Source organism: Papio anubis, chromosome 1 (genome assembly GCF_008728515.1).
Source record: "Papio anubis isolate 15944 chromosome 1, Panubis1.0, whole genome shotgun sequence".
NCBI lineage: Eukaryota > Metazoa > Chordata > Mammalia > Primates > Cercopithecidae > Papio > Papio anubis.
In genome coordinates, this window is record NC_044976.1 from 72,802,145 (window position 1) to 72,825,671 (window position 23,527).

Sequence of the window (23,527 nt, forward strand, 5' to 3'; positions counted from 1 at the left end):
ATGACTTAACCGTGATTTCAGACCCAGACACACAGAAATGCAGGTATAAATATATATTAAAGTTTAGGACTTGACTTATTGATTGTTAATAAAACAAGCAAATAACTACGATCATGTGGCATGTGAGGGCAAATAAGGTGGACAATGTGATATTTATTTTTTGAGATTAGATTTTAGAATTGCCCTTTTAACATGTATATAGGGATAAGAAAGTAGTAACACAGAAATAACCTATTAGGGCTGCTCTCTGCTTACCTCACATCATAAAAAAGAAGATTGGTTTTCTTAACATTTTTGTATTATGTGTGTGTGTGTGTGTGTGTGTATGTGTCTATATATGTATCTATCTATATATATGTATCTATCTCTCTCTATATATAGATACATTCTAAAAATGGAGCATGCAGTGAGTCTGGCTTTCATTGATGATACACATTATGCTTTGCTTACATGTAGAAAGTGAAGGTGAGGAATCTAATCACAGGTAGAATATACGCATATTTTAGGTTTAAAGTAAACTTCATTTGCATCTATCTCTCAATTGCATTTGGATTGCTTTCATATCTTGTCACACTAGACAAATCTCCTTAAGGACTTTGCATCCCTAAAACTTAGCACACTTGTAAAGTAGTTGTCAAATGTAATCATAAGTAATGTTTAAATAATTATATTGTAATCTCCTAATGGCCACCCTATAACATTATATAAGAAGGATAAAGTCAAAAGAGATGTTACTTAAACATCCCTTTTAACAAGTTAAAAGTCTTGACCAAGATCAAAATATTTATGAGTCTCATGTACAGAGAGGAAGCCACATCTCATCTCATCTCATACTCTATTTTGGAGTTTTTTTCCCCAAGCTACCATATGGTCTTTTAATTACACTCTGCATAGCAGAGTGCTTTTCATAGGTTATGTGCTCTGTGCATAGTTTGTTTAGCATAATGGTGATGTAATTGTCCTAATTTTTCTCTACATATTTTCTATAGTTTTAAATTAGACTTAGCCCTTATTACAGTGTGGATGTGTGGACTCTGTTTTGAGCTGAAACAACATTGCCATTTGTAAGGTCTTGTTCTGATGTCCTTCCTTCTCTCTACCTCTTAGAGTGTGCATCCTGATAAGATTGATGGATATACAGAAAACTGATTATAATTTTAAATGTACTGTGGCATTTTTTCATAAGAAAGAAATACAGCTCCTTTTGCCTCATCCCCTGTGTCAGTCCATTAACCTGGCCCTGTTGATTTTACCTTCTAATACATGGGTTTCTCTACCACTTACCATCATCCACCACCATCATTTAAACCATTGCAATAGTCTTTTTAAAAATCAGGTTTATTTAGGTATAATATATATGCAGTAAAATTTACCTTGCTAGGTTAACATTTCAATGAGTTTTAATAAATATATACAGCTGTATAACCACAACTGCAATCAAGATGTAGAACATTTCTATCACTCCAAAAAGTTCCCAGTGCCTGTTTGGGATCAATCCACTTCCCACACCTCCAGCCCTTGGCAACCAATGAGCTCATTTCTGTCCAGATAAGCTTGCCTATATACCAATGTCATATAAATGGAATCATGTTGCCGTATTTATCAGTAATTTATTCTTTTTCACTCCTGTGTAATATTTCATATTATAGATGTGCCATGATTTGTTTATGCATACAGAAGTTCATGACTATTTGAGTTCTTCTCATTTTAGAGAAATTAAGAATAAATCTGCTCAAATAATTGAGGCCTTTGTGTGGTTGTTTTCATTTCCATTGGATAAATGAGTAACAGATGGATTACTACATGTTATAACAAGAGTTTTTCCAAGGTGTCTGTACCGTTATGAATTTCCAACAGTAGTCGGTGAGAATTTCAGTTGACATCCTTGCCAGCACTTTGAATTGTCTGTTTTTAAATATATATGTATATATTAGCCATTTGAGTGGGGAACATCATTGTGATATTTACATTTCTCCAATGACTAGAAATATTGACATTTTTATGTGCTTATTTGGTATCCATATTTCTTTTGTGAAACGTTTGCTTAAAAAGTCTCATCATTTAGTTGTAAGACTTCTTAGATTATAGGGATTATAAGGAAAAGGATTTTATCTGCTACATGTTTTGCAAGGATTTTCCTGTAATACGTGGCTTGCCTTTTTGTATTCTGAGCAACGTCTTTCAAAGAGCAAAATGAAATTTTAATGTCAATGAAATCCATCTTACCAAAATTTTAAATCAATTTGTATCCTATCTAAAATATTTTTGCCTTACTCAAAGCCATAAAAACTTCCTCCTATTTTTTTATAGAAGTGTTGCAGGTTTAGGTTTTATATTTATAAGATGTATTTTGAGTTCTTATTTTTTTAAAGTACCCAGTTTGGGTTGAACTTGTTATTCTTTGGTTTGTTCATTTGTTTTTTTAATATAGATGTCCAATTTTTTGGCATAATTTTTCAAAAATATTATCCTTTCTTATTAAATTATTTTGATACATTTTTCAAAAATCGGTTGACCATGTATGTATGCATTTATTTCCAACTCTATTCTGTTTCATTGATCATGTGTCTACCCTTAAATCAATACCACACTATCTTACTATGTTATAATAAGTCGTGTAATTAAGTAATGTGAATCCTCCAACTTAGTTCTTCTTTGTTAAAAAGGTTCTGGCCATTTAGAGTTTTTTGCTTTTCCATATAAATTTTAGAATTGGCTTGTCTATATTCCTATAAAAAGTTTGTTGGAATTTGATTCGATTGCATTGAATTATTACATCAATTTGGGAAGAATGAACACCTTAACCATGTTAGTCTTCTCCTCAATAAACATGGTTTATCTCTATCTTCACTTAGGTCTTCTTAAATTTCATACATTACATATTTTAGCATGCAAACCTTGCATAACTTTTATTATACTTATCTCTATTTATTTTGTGTCTCTTGATGCTATTGTAAATATTACTCTTAAAAACATCAATGTCCTAATTGGAAGTAAAACACTCCTAAGCCAATGCAAAAGAACTGAAATCATAACGAACAGTCTCTAAGGCCACAGCACAATCAAATTAGAATTTAAGATTAAGAAACTCACTAAAAATCGCACAACTACATGAAAATTGAACAACCTGCTCGTGAATGAATCCTGGGTAAAAAAGTGAAATTAAGGCAGAGATCAAGAAGTTCCTTGAAACCAATGAGAACAAAGAGACAACATACCAGAATCTCTGAGATGCAGCTAAAGCAGTGTTAAGAGATAAATTTATAGCGCTAAATGCCCACATCAAAAAGCTAGAAAGATCTCAAATTGATGTCCTAACATTACAACTAAAAGAACTAGAGAACCAAGAGAAAACAACCACCAAAACTAGCAGAAGAAAAGAACTAACCAACATCAGAGTGAACCGAAGGATATAGAGACACAAAAAAACTCTTCAAAAAATCAGTGAATCCACGAGGTGGTTTTTTTTTTTTTTGAAAAATTTAATAAAATAGATAGACCACTAGCTAGACCAATAGAGAAGAAAAGAGAATAATCAAATAGGCATAATAAAAAATGATAAAGAGGATATACTTCTGACTCCACAGAAATACAGACAACCACCAGAAAATACTATAAATACCTCTATGCAAATAAACTAGAAAATCTAGAAGAAATGGATAAATACCTGGATATGTACACCCCTGCAAGACTGAACCAGGAAGTTGAATCCCTGAATAGACCAATATTAAGTTCTGAAATTGAAGCAATAATAAATAGCCTACCAACCCCAAAAAAAGCCCAGGACCAGAAGGATTTCAACTGAATTCTACCTGAGGTACAAAGAGGAGCTGGTACCTTATTTTCTGAAACTATTCCAAACAATTGAAAAGGAAGGACTCCTTCCTAATCCCTATTATGAGACCAGCATCATCCTGATACCAAAACCTGGCAGAGATACAACAAAAAAAGAAAACTTCAGACCAATATCCCCGATGAACATTGATGCAAAAATTGTCAATAAAATACTGGCAAACCAAATCCAGCAGGACATCAAAAAGCTTATCCACCACAGTCAAGTTGGCTTCATCCCCATGATGTAAGGCTGGTTCAGCATATGCAAATCAATAAACGCAATTCATCACATAAACAGAACTAAAGACAAAAACCTCATGATTATCTCAATAGATGCAGAAAATGTCTTTGATAAAATTCAACATCCCTTCATGTTAAAAACTCTCAATAAACTAAGTACTGATGGAACATACCTCAAAATAATAAGAGCCATTTATGACAAACCCACAGCCAATATCATATTGAATGGGCAAAAGCTGGAAGCATTCCCCTTGAAAACTGGCACAAGACAAGTATTCCCTCTCTCACTACTCCTATTCAACATAGTATTGGAAGTTCTGGCCAGGACAATCAGGCCAAGTGAAAGAAATTAAACATATTCAAATAGGAAGAGAGAAAGTCACACTGTCTCTGTTTGCAGATGACATGATCCTATGTCAAGAAGACCTCATTGTCTCAGTCCAAAAACCTATTGAGCTTTAAGCAATGTCAGCAAAGTCTCAGGATACAAATCAATGTGCAAAAATCACAAGTATTCCTATACAACAACAATAGACAAGAAGAGAGGCAAATTGTGAATGAACCTGTCACTCACAATTGCTATAAAGAAAATAAAATACCTAGAAATACAACTAACAAGGGAAGTGAAGGACCTCCTCAAGGAGAACTGCAAACCACTGATCAAAGAAATAAGAGAGGACACAAATAAATGGAAAATCATTCCATGCTCATGGAGAGAAAGAATCAATATCATGAAAATGGTCAGACCGCCCAAAGTAATTTATAGATTCAATGCTATTGCCATTAAATAACCTTTGACATTCTTCACAGAATTAGAAAAAAAAAAATCATATGGAACCAAAAGAGCCCATATAGCCAAGACAATCCTAAGCAAAAAGAACAAAGCTGGAGGCATCATGGTATCCAACTTCAAACTACACTATAAGACTACATAACCAAAATATCATGGTACTGGTAAGCAAAAAACAGACACATAGACCAATGGGAGAGAATAGATAACTCAGAAATAAGACCACACATCTATAACCATCTGATCTTTGACAAACCTGACAAAAACAAGCAATAGGGAAAGGATTCCCTATTTAATAAATTGTGCTGGGAATATTGGCTAGGCATATGCAGAAAACTGAAACTGGACCCCTTCCTTATGCCTTATAAAAATATTAACTCCAGATGGATTAAAGACCAATGTAAAAGCTAAACTATAAAAACCCTAGAAGAAAATCTAGGCAAGACCATTCAAGACATAAGCATGGACAAAGATTTTATGACAAAAATGTCAGAAGCAATGCAGCAAAAGCAAAAATTGACAAATGTGAGCTAATTAAACTAAAGATCTTCTGCACAGCAAAAGAAACTATCATCAGAGTGAACAGACAATCTACCAAATAGGAGAAAATGTTTATTATCTATCTATCTGAAAAAGGTCTAATACCCACAATCTACAAGGAACTTAAACAAATTTACATGAAAAAACAACCCCATTAAAAAGTGGGCAAAGGACATGTACAGACATGTCTCAAAAGAAGACATTTGTGCGGCCAACAAACATATAAAAAGAAGCTCAACATCACAGATCATTAGAGAAATACAAATCAAAACCACAATGAGACACCATTTCATGCCAGTCAGAATGGCGATTATTAATAAGTCAAAAAACAACAGATGTTGGCGAGGCTATGAAGAAATAGAACTGCTTTTACACTGATGGTGGGAATGTAAATTAGTTCAACCACTGTGGAAGACAATGTGGTGATTCCTCAAAGGCCTAGAATGTGAAGTATCATTTGACCCAGTAATCACATTCCTGGGTATATACCCAGAGGAATATAAATCATTCTGTTATAAAGATACATGCATGCTTGTGTTCATTGCAGCACTATTCACAATAGGGAAGAGATGGAATCAACCCAAATGCCCATTAATGATAGATTGGATAAGGAAAATGTGGTACATATACTCCATGGAATATTTCGCTGCTATAAAAAGGAACAAGATCACGTCCTTTGCAGGGACATGGATGGAGCTGGAAGCTATTATCCTCAGAAAACTAACACAGGAACAGAAAACCAAACACCACATGTTCTCACTTATAAGTGGGAGCTAAACAATGAGAACACATGGACACAGGGAGGGGAACAATGCATACTGGGGCCTGTTGGGGAAGGCCGGGGGAGGGAGAGCATCAGGAAAAATAGCTAATGTATACTGTGCTTAATACCTAGGTGATGGATTGATAGGTGCAGCAAACCACCATGATACATGTTTACCTATGCAACAAGCCTGCACATCCTGCACATGTTTCCCGAGAACTTAATAAAACAAAATGAATCAATGTCCAATTTTTTGCTAGTATTAACATATAGAAATATAATAATGTTTTATTACAATCTAGTACCCCACAAACTTACTAAATTTACTTATCCATCCTAGTTCCCTTTTTTGTACCTTCTTTGGGATTTCTACATAAATAATTATGTCATCTGTTAATAAAGAATTTTCTTTCTTTCTTCCTTCCTTCCTTCCTTCCTTCCTTCCTTCCTTCCTTCCTTCCTTCCTTCCTTCCTTCCTTCCTTCCTTCCTTTTCTGTCTGTCTTTGCCTTTTTGAACAGTCAGGGACCTCCAGTACAATGTTGAATTGAAGTGGTAAGATATATACCTTAACTTCGTCTATTTCTCAAAATGTTTCATCTGCCATCACCCTAGTGCAAACTGCCAGCTTTATCGCTTGAACTTCTGAAATTGTTTTTGGCTGTTCTTTCTTGGTTTATTTTTGTTTTCTTTTCCTCTCCAATCTCTAAACATCCACTGAAATGATATTTTAAAAACATAAACCTGATATATTACCATTGCTTAAAATTATTGTATGGCTTCCCATATTCTTAGGATTCAATCTCAAAATTCTTACTATGTCCTGTAAAACTCTCCCTGATTCTGTACCTCTCACATTACTAACACTAGTTCACTTTCTATACTCTCAGTATGTTGCATTTCATCTGACCTCTAGGCCTTTTCACAAGTTCTGTTTCCTCAGTAAATGCAATTAATGATGACTACCACAAAAATTACTGTGAGCATTAAATGAGATGATGTTTGTGAACACACTTTATAAACTGCAAACTCTCTGTAAGGTGCAAGATTAGGGAAAAGTGTAACACAAGGTCAAGGCTCCCTTTGATTCTCTACTTCAGTGGCACTCTCATTCTCTAGGCGGCCCATGTAGAAATTTGAAAGTCATCCTTGACTCCTCTTTAGTTCTCATTTTATTTATCACTTTCTTTCTTTTTAAAATTATTTTCCTATTTTTGGTTCTACAGTTTACCTCTCAAATCCATCCAGTTATCTCCATTTCCACAGCTACTTCCTTATTTCACATGTCGAATACTGCACATTGTCTTAAATAGTATCCTGTCTTCAGCCTTGCTCATCATCTTTTTTCCACCAATCACTAGATTTAGCTTTCTAAAAATGCAAATTTGAACATAGCACTTCTCTGACTTAAAATTCCCAGTGTTCTTCTTTTGCTCTTAAGATAAAAACAATATGTCTTAACACAATCTTCAAAGCCCCTTATGATTATGTCCCTGCCTGCCTCCCGGCCTCCTTCTCACCACATGCAGCCTGTCATCCAGAGTCATCCCAACCACAGGAAACTTTCATTTCCCCAGCATGTCTCCTCTTACCTCCATGCCTTTGTGCACATTAGTCTCTTTGTCAGAGACACTCTTCTCTACTTTTCATTACACTAACTCCAATTTATTTTAGGTCTTGGTCTAAATGTAATTTCTTTCCAAAAATCTTTCTTAATTCTCCAATATCAAGTTACATGCAATTTCCTCCTTATTCCAAGTCACCATTTATCATTGTATTTGTTGCATTTTACTCACAGTTTTGTAATTTTCTCTACTTCATTAGACTTTGCTAATTATAAACTGAATACTTTAAAAAGGTAAAGATGGCCCTGAGATTTTAGTTCATGGACCCCTGAAATAGTTACCCATTTTAGAGGGAGAATATTATTTAATAAAATGTTGAAAGTCTTGCCTAAGAGTAATTTTATTCCAATATCCCAGATATTAAAATGTATAGTACTTTATTGGAAAGAGAGTTTGTTTATGATAGATGCTGAATTTTTCAAACTTGGACAGTTACCATGAATCAAGAAACAAGATGTCTAATATCATTGCAGTGTTTAGGCAATGTAGCATATGTTCAGCAATAAATTATGTGAAGCATCAGATTCAATATAAGCTACATATTAGCCATTTACAATGAGGAACGAATCCATGACTCCAAAGTGAGACAGCATTATCAATTATGGTAGTGGCAACATTACACAGGACTCATCCTTCTGGATTTAGCAGCATACTACCTCCTGGGAAAAATATAAACAAAGAACACCAATATTAGCATTGACTCCTACACAAGTGATAGGTATACATTCAGAAAAGCTTGAAGTTAGGGTCTCTTTTGCATCTCACATGTTCAAATCAACCTGTAATCACAGGTTTAGGAAAACTGAAAAACCATCACATCCACCACCTTAAAGGTCAAATAAAAAAGATCAAATGCCCACAGGACCATGGGAAGCATGCAGATGCTCAAGGCTGAACAGTGTGTTGAATAAGAAATCACGTGCTCTGACTCACGCTTCAGCCAAACAGCACTGAGCAGGAACATAGGTATACCCACGCTGACCATATCAACTAATTTCTGCTTGTTAATTAAGAAATCTATACATTTTTTAATGTTGTAAATTAATTCAATATTTTAAAGAAAACATTTTTCAGGCTAACACTGTAGGGACTGAAGAGAATTGGCATGTGTCTTGTGACCTTGTGCAATTTATTTAACCTACCTATACTTTAGTTTATTATTTTTTATTCTTAATTCTTTCTTTTATGTTATTATGGATACATAATAGTTGCACATATTTACAAGGTACATGTGATGTTTTGATTCAGGCATAAAATGTGTAATGATCAAACCAGAATAATAGGGATATCTATCTTAAGCATTTATCATTTCTTTGGATTAGGGACAGTCTAATTCCATTCTTTAGTTGTTTTAAAACATGCAGCAAATTATTGTTAACTATAGTCACTCCATTATGCTACTGAATACTAGATCTTATTCATTTTATCTAACTGTATTTTTATATCTATTAACTGTTTCCACTTTATCTCATCTTCTCCACTACCCTTCCCAGCCTCTGGTAACTATCATTCTACTTTCTATCTCCATGAGTTCATTTTATTTAAGCTCCCACATATAAGCGAGAACATGTGATATTTGTCTTTCTGTGCCTGGCCTATGTCATTTCACATAATGACTTCCAGTTCCATCCATGTTGTTGCAAATAGGATTTCATTCTTTTTATGTCTGAATAATATTCCTTGTGAATATGTACCAAATTTTCTTTATCCATTTATCTATTGATGTACATTTAGGTTGATTCAAAATCTTTACTATTTTGAATTGTGCTGCAGTAAACATGGGAGTGCAGCCATCTCTTAGATATACTGATTTCTTCTCTTTTGAATATATACCTAACAGTGTGATTGCTGGATAATATGGTAGTACAATTGTTAGTTTTTTGAGAAACCTCCATGCTGTTCTCCATTGCAGTGGCTGTACTAATTAACATTCCCACTAACAGTTTATGAGAGTTTCCATTTCTTTGCATCCTCACCAGCATTCATTTATTTTTGAAATGGATATAATAATAAGACCTACTTCAAAAGATTAGAGCAGTGGTTGACAATAATAAGCATTCAATAAATGTTAGCTATTATTATTATTATCTTTAGGCCACCATTGAGTTCTTTCTTTCTATGAGCCAGAAACTGTGCCATAGTAAGCAGAAAATAAAGAGGAATAGGTCAGTGACCAGGCCATCAAACTACTCATAGTATAGAGAATGAGTGACAGAAGTAAAATCAGCAGAGTAAGTCTCAACTAGAGAGAAGCACAGAGGGCTAAGGATGCTCCCTGGAAGGGCCTTTTACCCAGACTGGAGGTAGTAAAAGGATATCAGGGAAGGTTTCTTAGAACAGATGATACCTGAATGCACCTTTAAAAGATGTCTACTAATTAAATAGGTAAACTATGAAGAGGTGAGTAAGATGATCCAGAAGAAAGCTATACCGGCAAGGTCCAGAGCCCTGAGAAATCCACAGACAGTTCAGTAGGGATGAATCAGAGAAGACAAGGACATCAGTCAAACAACACAGACTATAAATGTAAAACTGGAACCAGATGTTGAAGGTCCTTGTACAACTCAGGGTTTTCCAGAGAAGCAGAACCAGTGAAATATTTCTATTTATATCTATAAGAGATGATTTATTGTGGGAATTGTCTCATATGATTATGAAGGCCAAGGAATCCCACAATACGCTGTCTGCGAACCAGAGAACCCGGAAAGTCAGTGATGTGATTCAGTGTGAATTCAAAGTCCTGAGAATCAGCAGGGTCACCACTGTAAGTTCCAGAGTCTGAAGGCCCAAGGACCTGAAGTGCTGATATCTGAAGTCAGGAGAAGATGCATGTCACAGCCCCAGAAAAGAGAGCTAATTCACCCTTCCTCTGCCTCCTGATTCTATTGGGGCCCTCAAGGGATTGGATGATGCCAGCCCACATTGGTGAGGGTGTATCTTTTACACTCAGTCTACGACTCGAATGCTGATCTCTTCAAGACGCACCCTCACAGACACACTAGAAATAACATTTTCCCAGCTATCTGGGTATCTCTTGGCCCAGTCAAGTTGACACATTAAATGAACTATCACAGGCCTTGTGTGTATCATCAATGGAGGTCACTGCAAAGTTTTAAGAAGGGATATAGAACAACTCTTATTATTATTTTAGAATGCTCCTCTTGTAACAAAGCAAAGGCTGGGTTGGAGAAATTCGAAACTGGAGGCAGAGAAATCAGTTCATCTAGAAGAAATATCTATTACGTTAGCTGAAGCAGTAGCTTTGAAAGAGAAAGGACATATTGGTTTAGGGAGATTTCAATAGGACTTCCCAATGGATTGAGGTGGGAGCACAAGGGAAATGAGGAGGTCAAGAAAGACTTCTAGGCTTCTGGCTTAACCATCATGATAATGATGGATACAAGAAAAGGAGCAGATTTAGGAGGGAAATGATCAGATTAGAAAGAGAAGGAGCCAAGGTGTGAAGCCAAACAGAGAGAGAAGAACCAGGCAAGATGAAAAAGAAGCTGGCACAACCTGGCAAATAAGAGCTATACTCAATACATTTTACAGAAAGAAATCAACACCTGCTTCCTAGATTTCATTTCTCTCCTGGGCTTGTCTCCTCCAATACACCATGATCAACTAAAGAAGAAAGCTGAGATGAATTAATCCATCAATATGTATTGTATCCATTCCCATTTCCTTATAACCAGGTACCCAGATTTGTGGATCACTTTCAAATTATAGTCTGGGCCCAGAGAAGAGAGTCTCTTGTTTTCTTTTTGTTTACCTGTGTGAAGCCAGCTGGTTCACAAAGAGATTTAACTCTGTGTCCTGGGATTCCTTAATGCCAGGCTCTTATAGCCTGGGATATAGCAGTAATTTAAGAACATCTGCCAATTTTTCCTAGGCAGGATTTGGTGAGACTTCATATTGAGACTTTAACTCAGAGTTGCAAAATGGAAGTCCGGGAACCAGATATGGCTTGCAGACTTTTTACGTCACATGGTATTTAAAAATATGAATTAAAGTACATTTAAATACACAGATATCCAACAGGTCTCATATTGGTAGCCATTTGAGTTTACTACCCATCCTTAAATATTACATGAGTATGTCCTTTTCAACATATTATTTGGACCATAAAGTATTCTGAATATAATAACTTCAAAGGATACAAACACACTGATGCTGTGGACTGTGCATTGACAAGCGGCAGGAAAATAGGAGTGAGCTGAAGTTCTGAAATCTTGTTTATTGTGCTAATCCTTATCAGTTTATCACTAAAAAGAGCAGAGCCAACCAATCACCACCCAGATCACTGGAAAGATTAAATCAGGCCAATAGATGGAGATTTTTCTATGAATATAGCTGATATTAACATTCCAATATTTCATTACACTGACAAAGATTGCAATGAGAACAGACAATGGAGCAAATTAATCTATTCTTCTGACAGTATGTAATGAGAATGGGATGTGGCTTAAAAAATTAAGCCATTCTTAGTGCAATCTCAAGATCGCAATCTCATGGTCTCTCTCAGATGCTATACACTCTGGTGATACATCATTGAAAAGTGTCAGTTTAACAAAGAATGTGTCTTAGCTCTTGCTGGGATTGTAGAACACATTTGCTTTGTCTCACCACAGCCCTGCCCATTAAAAACAATGAAGTAGAATCAATTATACTTTTCAGAACACACATAAACACAATCAAAGTTGAAAAATTAAGATATTTCTGGCAATTTCATACTGGTCAAAACTTACTAACAAAATATTGTAGTATATTGCTCTCTTTTCAGTCTTTTTAATATGAGTTTCTAAATTTAATTTTATAAAACAGAAGACAGTGAAAGGTTACTTTAGGGACTGAGAAACTAATACTAACTTGTCCATAAGTGGGGCATAGATAATTAAGGTTGTCATGGAGAGCTGCTCAGTCATTCTGTCTGCATAGTCATATTGCATTATGAGCTGAGCCTTATGACCAATGAGATAGGTTGTAGCCTTAAAATTTGCAGTAACTCAATGTAATATTTTACTTGGTATTCATACCCAAAGAGAACCTAAAAAGGATCTAAGATAACTGGCATTCTAAACAAAACAGAAAACATGCAATTATGTTTTTTATATCTAGTTCTCTAGGTTCAAACCAAAAAGAAATGGTGAGACTCTCAGATGTGCAGATGATGATAATAATAGCAACAACGCAGCTACACTTGCTGAGAGACAACAATGTGCCTGGAGCTCTATGTATATTATCTCATTTAGTCCTATAATGTGTGGGTTAAGTTCCTTTAGAATCAATGTAAGAGGGTAGTCAAGACTTAAATACTCGGGTTCCCTGTCTTCAAAGCCCATGCTTGCCACCATTATACTATATCTTCCCTGCTTCATCTTACATTTAACAAAATTAATGTTCATGAGGCAAATTGGCTTAATTAGTATCTCCCAGAGAGTTTACAGCAAAGCCAGACTGAAAATTAGGCCTCCAGATTTCCTTGGTAAAGGTACTTCTTATTATGTCACTCTGCTTCAATTTATCAAAGCACCTCCTCCCATATTTTTTAATGAAAGATAATATTATTGATTAAATTTGCCACGAGATTTCAGTAATTTACCTGATCATGTTGTCATCTAGAATTAAACTAAATATTATATTCATTCTACAGTGTTTCTTGATGGCTAGGCATTGTGCCCTGTTCTCTAAACATAATAATGAATAAGATATTTATTGCTATTGAGCTATCATCTTCATTCATTTATTCAGTAAATGTTACTGAGTCCTATATACTAGAATTTATATTAGTTCCAGTTAAATAACACTTTTAGTGCCTACCTTTTTAATTGTTTAATTTATTATTATTCATCTTCTATTTTAGATTTGGGGGCACATGTGCAGGTTTGCTACATGGGTATATTGTGATGCTCAGGTTTGGGTTATGGATCGCATCACCAGGTAGTGAGCATAGCAGCCAATAGGCAGTTTTTCAACTTGCCCCTCTCTCTCCCTTCCCCCTCTAGTAGTCTGCAGTGTCTGTTGTTCTCACCTTTATGTCCATGTGTACCCAATGTTTAGCTCCCACTTATAGGTGAGAACATGTGTTATTTGGTTTTCTGTTCCTGCATTAATTCCCTTCGGATAATGACCTCTACTATTTACAATAGCAAAGACATGGAATCAACTTAGGTGCACATCAACAGAGGATTGGATAAAGAAACTATGCTACATATACACCATAGAATACTATATGGCCATAAAAAGAACAAAATAATGTGCTTTGCAGCAACATGGATGTAGCTGGAGGCCATTATCCTAAGGGAAATAATGCATACCTTTTGAATACCTATTAATAGCCAATTACTGTGCTAGGCACAGAAGATACAATGGTTAAAAGACAGTCCCTGACCTCAAGGCGTTTATGATCTATATGCACAGGCAGACAAATAAAGAGGCAATTAAGTATAATACATGTTATGATAGTACAGATTGTTATGGGAGTACGTCGGAAGGTACCCAGGAAAAGTCAATCAAAGATAAGACCTAAATGACAGTAGATGTTATGAAGGAAAAAGGGGTAGGGGAGAACATTCCAGGCAAAAGGAATCGCATTTTAGAATTAACGACTGAACCATAACATGCAGTGAAAAAACTTAGTCATTCACTTATTTCTTATTTATTCATTTACCAACTTTCATTGAAAAAAATAACACCAGATTATTTTTGGTTTATTATCACTTACATAAAATAGTCAGTACATTTTGACAAATGAATATATGAATGAGGTTATCACGTGTTGTGTTGAATGCTTGTTCTGTAGCTTTTCACTGGTCTGTCACTTTTGAGAAGCAACATAGACAGTCTCCATTCGTGTCTTTTCTTTTCCTGATAAAGTATTGACAAACAAGGGAGAAGTTTAATCCACAAATTGACACCATGGTTACATAGACTCTGCAGCTGACTCACAATACTGTGTTTAACTCAGGTCTTGTTATTCAGGATAATGAGAGTGCAAGCTATGCTCTAGAATTATGTTGTTTAATATGAAAGCCACTTACCATGACTATTTAAATTTATATTAAATAAAATTAAACAAATTAAAAACTCAATGTATCAGTCACAGTAGCCACATTTTAAGTGCTCTGTAACTTTATGCTATCATATTGAACAATGTAGAACTTTTTTTTTTTTTGAGACGGAGTCTTGCTCTGTCGCCCAGGCTGGAGTGCAGTGGCATGATCTCGACTTACTGCAACCTCTGCCTCGGGTTCAAGTGATTCTCCTGCCTCGAGTAGCTGGGACTACAGTGTGTGCCAGCATGCCCAGCTAATTTTTTGTATTTTTAGTAGAGACGGGGTTTCACCGTGTTAGCTAGAATGGTCTCAATCTCCTGACCTTGTGATCTGCCTGCCTTGGCCTCCCAAAGTGCTGGGATTACAAGAACATTTTTATCAGTGTAAAAAGTTCTATTAGATATTCCTACTCTAGATCTAGATTATTATTTTTACTAAACTATTGATAAATATTTCAGGATAGTGTTGAAACATAATAGTTGCTCAATAAATAGTTATTAATATTTTTAAATTTAGCTTTATTCTCCTTTAATGGCAAAGTCTCACTCTTTAAAGTAGAAACCAACATTTACACAAATCCTCTCACATATTTTTTGTAGCAATCAAGGTAAAAATTTGATTAATGGGCTGACAATCGCCTTCCTGAATCTGCAAAACCAGAAAATTTCCCAGATGTTAGTGTAGCATGGCTGCTTAAGCAAGACTGACAAAACAATCTCAAGGTGGCAAATTTCCATGTCATGACCCCCTCATGTTGCGTTGCCCACTTTCGGTGGAGGCACTGATAAGTAGTATCACTGCCAAGAGTGCTTAAAGCAAAGGGGAGGAGATGCCAAGACTTTGCAGAATCTACTTTGAATAATGAAGAATTAAATATCATTCATCTTAAACTGATTTTCCAGACACACTGCCAAGAAGCAAACAAGTAACTCTATATTTTTGATACCAGAATCTAAAAGAGTTTCAAAGGGGGATGGCTGGCACCTGCATCTGAGTTTAACTCATTTTATGAGTAGTCCCTCCCCACCCATTAGGCTGTGTACAATTATTTTAAATGTGCTCACCATACTGGCTTATGTACTTAGAGCTACACCAGCTCAACAATATCCAAATGATCATAAGGTAACAAAGTAGAGCAGAGTTAGAAGATCAATGATTGCTAAGCACCAGTCTGTTTGCTTATTGATTTACCTCATTCCAGAAATAATTTAAAAATAGTCAAGAGTGGCTGGGCATGGTGGCTCACGCCTGTAATCCCAGCACTTTGGGAGGCCAAGGCAGGAGAATCACGAGGTCAAAAGAGCAAGACCATACCACTAACACAGTGAAATCCCATCTCTACTAAAAATACAAAAAAATTACCTGGGGTTCGTGGCACGTGCCAGTAGTCCCAGCTATTCAGGAGGCTGAGGCAGGAGAATCACTTGATCCCGGGAGGCAAAGGCTGCAGTGAGCCCAGATCACACTACTGCACTCCAGCCTGGGTGACACAGCGAGACACTGTCTCGAGAAAAAAAAAAAAAAAAAAAGTCAAGAGTAACCAGTGAAAGTACACCAAAATGCCTATTTTTTTGTGACACAGAAGACATTTGATAAGGAGTGACATATTTGATAAGGACACAATCTAAACAACAAAAAATGAGTGGATGTATTTACCTCTGAAATTAGTAACATGTTTTATAAAATGAGAAAACCTAATTCTGGTGCAGATGAGATATATTGATAACCCTCACACACATGCTGTTGAGAGTATAAATTTAGTACAACTGTTAGAATAATTGTTGTACCGAAGTCTTTAAAGTAGTTACGCACTTTGGCACATCGTTTTCACTCCTCAAAATATCATAAATGAATAATCTATGAAATCTGGCAACTCGTGTTGAAAAGATATTCTTTGAAGTGTTTACACCCAAGTTTGGAACAACCTCAAATTGGGAAATGATTAAAAGCTAAACGCAGTGTCATTAAAATAGGTTAACATAGAGTGCTAATAACATGAGAAAATGCTTGATTGCTTAGATTAATTATTTAATATTTAGGAAAAAAGAATTGCATAATTGCATATTGACATAAGGTCAATGACGTAAAGAATATATAAGAAATACATGAAATATTTTAACAATGGTTTCTTCTAAATGATAACGTTTATTCCTTCTAATTCTCTTAATTTTTTAAACTTCTACAAAGAACAAGTATTAATTTACAATTGGCAAAATTAGGTAATAATTCAGAATAATCCATAAAGCAAAGTGTTGATCAAATCACATTGCATATAATTTCACTAGACCTACTGAAAGTGTATGGATAAACAGAATTTGATGGGAGTAAATTTCGGTAGAGTAGAGGCAGTAGTTGTGGGTTATATCTCAAAAGTCATTAAGATACAGACAGATGCTTACAACGCCACAATCTAAAAGATAGGAAGCAGCAATGTCCTGGAACTTTATCCTTTCACTGATGCAGAGCAATTTTTGTGAGATATAACAGGGCATCGTGTGTTGATTACAGAGTATTTTCATTATAATGTGTGCTGAAGAGACCGTGGATTTTGAAACAAAAGTCTGCACCAACTACTAGTTATATGTAAAATGTTTATACATTAAAAACTAGTTCCACACACACCACCACCACCACCACCACCTACTTTGCATGGTTGTTAGGAGGATTAAAGGAGTTTATGTAGTTACCTGCCATGATGCCTGATACAAAATGCATTCAGTAAAAGTAGCTACAAGCTTGGTTTCTAAGAGAGTATAGAAATCATTGGTTGCAGAACAGGAAATATTTAGCAATCAGGAATCTACAGTGAAGTTCTAAGAATCACAACACAGTGATGCAGACATTGAGATGAGCAATATTCAGAAATCCATGCAGGCAGGCAACACGACAGAATTCAATCAATGAGTATCGTTAGCTAAAATAAGGATGTGAAGTGTCCAAGAGAGTTTTAAAAATAATAACTACTTTATAAAATTAAAAACTAAAATCCCAACAACCTTATAACCAGTAATAGGATTTAAACTTTAAAAAATCTATTTTGCTCAATGATACAGGTGCTATCAGAAGTGGAAATTTCAGTGGTATTCCATGTTTACTACATACAATATAAGCTCTTTAGCCTAGGATTTATGGCATTATACAGTCTTGTTTAATCTGCCTTTCAATCTTTACTTCTTATAATATCATGTACATACCCTATACTTCAAACAAAATGACTTGCTCCTTGCATATTCCTTCACTCCTTATAAATGCCTTCTGCTATTTATTGAGTCTGAAACCAAATGAATGAACAATTATAAAGATAAATTTATAGTATCAAATTATCCATCACTTATTTAGACCATTGGGGGAAAAAAGGCCTAGAAGTCTCTTTGAATCTCTGCTGATATTGCTCAGATTGATTTTTAATGCCTTTTGTGTGTGTGTGTGTCTCTTCATTTGTTTCTTGAAATAAATATGTGAATTTCAAAACTGACATGACCATTTGGTTTGCAGCGGCTGCGGCAGCAGACATGGCTTACCACCACATCAGACCTCCCATTGGCTATTCCATTCCCAAGCCTGTATCATCTCTGCTGATACGAGGGTGGAACGCATGTCCTGAAGTGAGTAATTTTTATTTCCTCTTAGAAAATGTGTTATGGTCAAAATCTGTCACAAATAGTATAACTCCAAAGTCTACTTTCAGTGTGTATTTTAAGACTGTCAAGGCGGGAAGACTGATTTGCCTTCTGCTCTTTAGTCTCTAATTGCCTCAAGAAGTCTGAGTATCTCATATTTCTTAGCTGCTGCTTTCTGATTTTGAAACGTTTCTCACAACTGATTAGTAAAAGAGAGACCAGGGTATGACAGATGACTCACAGTCTCATCTCAGCTGCAATTTTTATTAACTATGCGTGAGCCACACTTAGTCATTTTCCAAAGCAAGAAATTTGGCACAGGATGGATTTGTGTTGGCTTTTAAACATGAGGCAGGCCTCAGAATAGGTGGTCTTCAGGAGCACTGTGGGAGGCAGAAGACCTGGGTCCTAATCCCTCTCTAACTTTCTGAGTGACAGTATCATGATGTGGTTAACAGCATAGACTTAGAATTCAAATGGAGTGATCAATGTTATGGAAGGGATATGTAAACAGTAAAATAAATTTTTAAATATGGTCATAGGTCTAAAAGAATAGTGAGGGAATGTTATCACAGAATGAAATTCCAGACAATCCGCCTACAAGAAAGGATTCTTAAGTGTGCAGACAGGTTATGCCTGCTTTGTTCTCAGAGATTCACAGAGGAGGTTGTACAACTTCTTTCCAAGTAACACAGTCCAGTCCAGTGTCTAGTAATCTTTCTGCCAGTATATTTTGTTGTCTTTTAAAATCCTTGTGTTTTGATATCAATCCATTGATTCCATTGCTCAGAGTGGAGAATATTAGTTTGCATTCTTCACACTGGAGGACCTCATACATAAAGACCTAATGGTTCTTATCTTTCCATCCTAAGCCATCCTAGTTATTGTCCTCTTAAAATATAACTTTGTTTCTGATCCTTCCTAGGCACTTTATCTCTCTTCAACAAGAAAATAGATAAAGTGAGGCTGTTATTATTTCAGGAAATCACTTAGGAGAAATAGAATAAGCCCCAGTCCAGATGTTTGAAAAGAGAAAGCAAGTTTTCCATTCTTTTCCTAAAGGCAAAATCCAGACCAAGTCATTACCCAGTCTCATCTGTGTACACAGAAACTCTTAAGAAGAAAAAATGAAGATCGTTTTGGGATGGATTGAGTATCTCAGAAGATAACCTCTTATCCTGGCCATTCAACCTGATATGTTACATGTTTATTTGTTTAGAATCTTCCATCACTACGAAAATGTAAGCTCCATGAAAGCAGGGGCTTTTTGTTTTGTTTTATTTTGTTTTCTGCTATAACACTAACATCTAAAGTTAGATGCTCAAGAGTGTTTGTTGAGTAAATGAATGAATACCACTATTGCCTATCAGTGCCTTCAATCCCTGCATCTGAATTTTGATGTCCAGAAAATTTCTTCTTGAAAATTACATCACATAAAATAGTTTAGGAAAACCTTTTCTTGTATTTCAGTATGAACTTCAGGCATATTTTCTCAGAAAAAGTATGTCAAGCACCTATTCTAGAATTTCCTTCTCTCTGTGGGATGTGAGCTATGACAAAGTTTACCATCAAATAACAATCAAGGGAATCCCTTTTGCTTTGATGAAGTGCCTCTTCATAATTATAGATAACAGGCGTGTGGAATTTCTAATTTCAAGATAAAGGTAAGTCATTGGCAGGTCCTAAAAGCATTTTTTTTTTTTTTTTTTTGATAGAACGGATGTCTTAAGCAAAAGTTTGGGAAATGAGAAACAGAAATTGGAACATGGCCAAAGAAGGATTCTGTTAAAAAAAAAAAAAAAAAAAAAAAGGAAGGACAAAAATCGATTGCTTAGTAGAAAAGTTGTATTGCTATCAGCACAGAGTCTTTGTTCTGCTGATGAGATGCAGAGGGGAAGATAGAGAAAAACCATATTAGGAAAGCAAAGTCTTCAACTGACTTGCGATATGTGGGTCTGCCAGTAAGTCGAGCCTGACTTGGCTCTGGCAACCACCTCAGTATTGTGAAGTTGAGCTGCTTCTGTATGTGACACATTTGAGTCTTCCTTAATTGCCAAGTAAGGTCTTTACCATGTCAGCAAGCTGAGTGGCAAAGAAAAGGAAACAATGGGCTATTTTTCATTATTTCCTTCAACAATTATTTGTTGGGTCCCTCCTGTATACCTCCTAGGGATAGGGGCAAGGGATTCAATAAAGATGGAAACTCTTAACTGAAATGGAGTTTAAGACCTGGTAGTTATATGGAGATTGATTGAATAAACACATTAATGATTCCATAGTTACCTGCCAAGATTAAGAAAGACAAAACTCTGTGAGAATATATACTAAAAGAATACTACTAGCAAGTTGGGGGACAAAGACAGAATGTAGGTTAGTGAAGGCTTCCCAAAAAGAGTAACACTTGAGCTGAAATCATAAACAGGAGTTTTCTGAAAGAAGACAGCTTGGTGAGAAAGAACAGTTTAAGCAACTAGAACATGTGAAAATTCACTGGGAGAACAGATACAAGGGAAAGACTAGTAGTAGTTGCAACATTGTAGTCATGGAGAGGTTAAATCTCTGTATCAGGCATTATTTGAAACAAGTTCATCTTTAGATGGAGGACACTAACATCATGCTATCCTGGTCATTACTTTCTAGGTTATCAACTTTGCTTCTCATTTTTTCTGGTATATCTGTCTTTACCTCATTCCTTGAATTTGAAGCACAGTATTTTCTCCAGGGTGTCTTCTTAGTCAAAATTCATAAACTAGAACATTGAGGAGAGTAAGAAGACCAGTCTATTGAAGATGGGAGAAGGTTGGAAAACAGTAAGAGGAAAAAAAAAAAAAAGCCTGATATTAGATAGTGACAGATTTTGGAAACTAGAACAGGAAATTTGGATATGGAATTTTGGCAATTGTATTTTTATCTCTAAAGCAGTGACAAGATAAAAGTAATTTTTTTTAGAAAGTTCATCTGAGTTTGATACAAAGGATTTATTTACTTACTTAAAAAATTGTATGTAGTTCCTATAGTAAGGCAAGCGCCAGATTATCTTCTAATGCTCACTGGAATAGCTGAGCATTGTTTCTTAATATGTGGCTGCGAACTGTGGGTTACAGATTACCTTAGAATGTTTGTTGAAACAAAGATTCTGGGGCCCTATCCTAAGTTTACTGAATGAAAATCTCTGACATAGAGCCTGAAACACCACATTTTAACAAGCACCCCAGGTGATTTGTGCCCAACAAAGACAGAGAACTGATGGGTTGAAACTCAAGCAAAAGACAATGAAGTTGGAGCAGCCAGCTGGATTGCTGTTTGAGTAATCCAGTTGATTACAACACACAGACTACAGTGGTTACCATGGAGATTCAAGGGCAAGGGTAAACCTGAGAACGATTTCAAAGGAAACATCATAAAGAGATAAAAGACTGAATTTCAGAAATGGAAGAGAGAAAAGAGACCAGGAGAACTAGCACTGCTGCCTCCTGAGAGTCAGCTAGTGACCAAGAGTACTCATTAGGCCTCTAGATATCAGGGATATTGTTGGCAGCGAGAGGAGAGAGAACAAAGCTAAAGGTGCTGCAGTAAGGTGACAGTGCTTTAAAGTAGAAAAAAAGGAAAAAGGAAAAGGAAAGATAGCTACCAAGAAAAAAAAAGTGACCTGGTCTACAAAGATGAAGAAGCCGTCAATTAGGGTGGAATAAACTTATCATGCAAGAAGTTGGCATAGATACTTCTCTCACCTTAAAGGTGCTTTAAAAATAAAGTGGGATCAGGCAAGGCAGATAGGTGGCATCGGAGTTAAGCTCAAGTAGAGATAATGAACAAAAATACCAGAGGAATTAGGATTAAAAGCAATAAAATCTTGAATATTGGTGAGAAAAGACGAAGAGAGGTAAGAAGTTTAGGAACTTTCAAAATAAACAACTTAAGTCATTTCCTAGCAATTCTGAATAGGAAGGGAAACAAAAGAGGTGAGGTATGTGGGCTATATTTATATTGTTCTAATAATCTTATAAGGTTTACAAAGCTTATTTATTATTATTATTATACCAAATGTAGATATAAAGATGTATAGACCTAGACAGGTATACAGATACGAGAAAAGGAAGTTTGTTTCCCTTTTAAGCTTTTTGTTCCCCTACTAAAAAATGTAAAATATGATAATATTCTAAACCGTGAAGGTATGCTTTAAATATTTTTTACAGTGGTCTCAAAAATTAAATTATTTGAATCCCTATATATATTTTTCAAATAAGCATGGCTTTGAATGAGACATGTTTGTTCTGCTACTATTTTTAAATGTAATATTTATATTCACATTTAATTCCAGTGTACAAGGAGGAGTTCTCACTCCAAACAATAGCGGCATGCGAAACCCAAGAGATCAAACCTTGAAACCTATGTACTAATAGGTTATTTAGTTTTCAAAATCTTACATTAATAACAATTGGCAATAAAGCTCATTAAAATTCCTTTTGTTCAGGATCCATTGTGTTGATCTTCAAGCCCTGTTCTTCTAAAATGATTGAAGCTGAGATCTCCACCTAGTGGATTTATTGGATTTTGCAGATTTTTATGGAAACTGCCAACTATCGCTGGAAATCCTTAACTTTTTTCTCTTAGAGAAATAACAGGTTTTAAAGACTTCTACTTAAATCTAAGATAATTGTCAACAGGACAATTGCAAATGTATGAAATATGCCAATATGCATATCAGTTAGACTACAGTTAACAAAGCTGAATTTTTATTTTCATACTATAATTAAGAAAACAGATCAAATGCAAATATGAATATATAATTATCCATGTAGAAAGCAATATTGTAATACCACTAATTGAGATGTGTATAATAATTTACATAAAATAAACATCAAATGTAAATCTGCTCAAATACTCTTATTATGTAGTCTTTCATTGTTTTCAGGCTTTTGTTTTTTTGCTTTTTCAATGTTTGCTTGCTTTTGCAAGACTTGGCCAAACTTTTCTTACTTGGTTTTTCATTCCTTAGAGAAGCATACTCAGTTAATTGGGTCAGACATATCCTATGACTCCATCTTTGATTTTTGTCATA

At 35.4% G+C, this 23,527-nt stretch overlaps 1 protein-coding gene and 1 long non-coding RNA gene across 11 annotated transcripts in view; one reads left to right on the forward strand and one right to left on the reverse strand.

The window, feature by feature from the left end:
* LOC101000074 (serine/threonine-protein kinase TNNI3K) overlaps positions 1-23,527 on the forward strand; it is a 309,317-nt gene that overhangs the window by 210,827 nt on the left and 74,963 nt on the right. For 8 of the 9 annotated variants that reach the window (XM_021943016.2, XM_017962538.3, XM_017962532.3 and 5 more), the window contains one exon: positions 18,341-18,450. In XM_021943016.2, coding sequence (XP_021798708.1) covers positions 18,341-18,450 — 110 coding nt within the window. Of the gene's footprint in view, positions 1-18,340; positions 18,451-19,527; positions 19,822-23,527 lie in introns of those variants that run through there. The other variant, XM_009211007.4, reaches the window with a different exon arrangement.
* On the reverse strand, positions 8,342-22,270 carry LOC103886083. Of its 2 annotated transcripts, XR_001906176.3 has the most exons (5): positions 21,456-22,270; positions 21,151-21,245; positions 18,040-18,116; positions 14,515-14,657; positions 8,342-8,449 (listed from the first exon to the last, which is right to left on the reverse strand). It is a non-coding gene; the product is annotated as an uncharacterized LOC103886083 (long non-coding RNA). The 2 variants fall into 2 exon arrangements; XR_001906174.3 differs by lacking the exon at positions 21,151-21,245.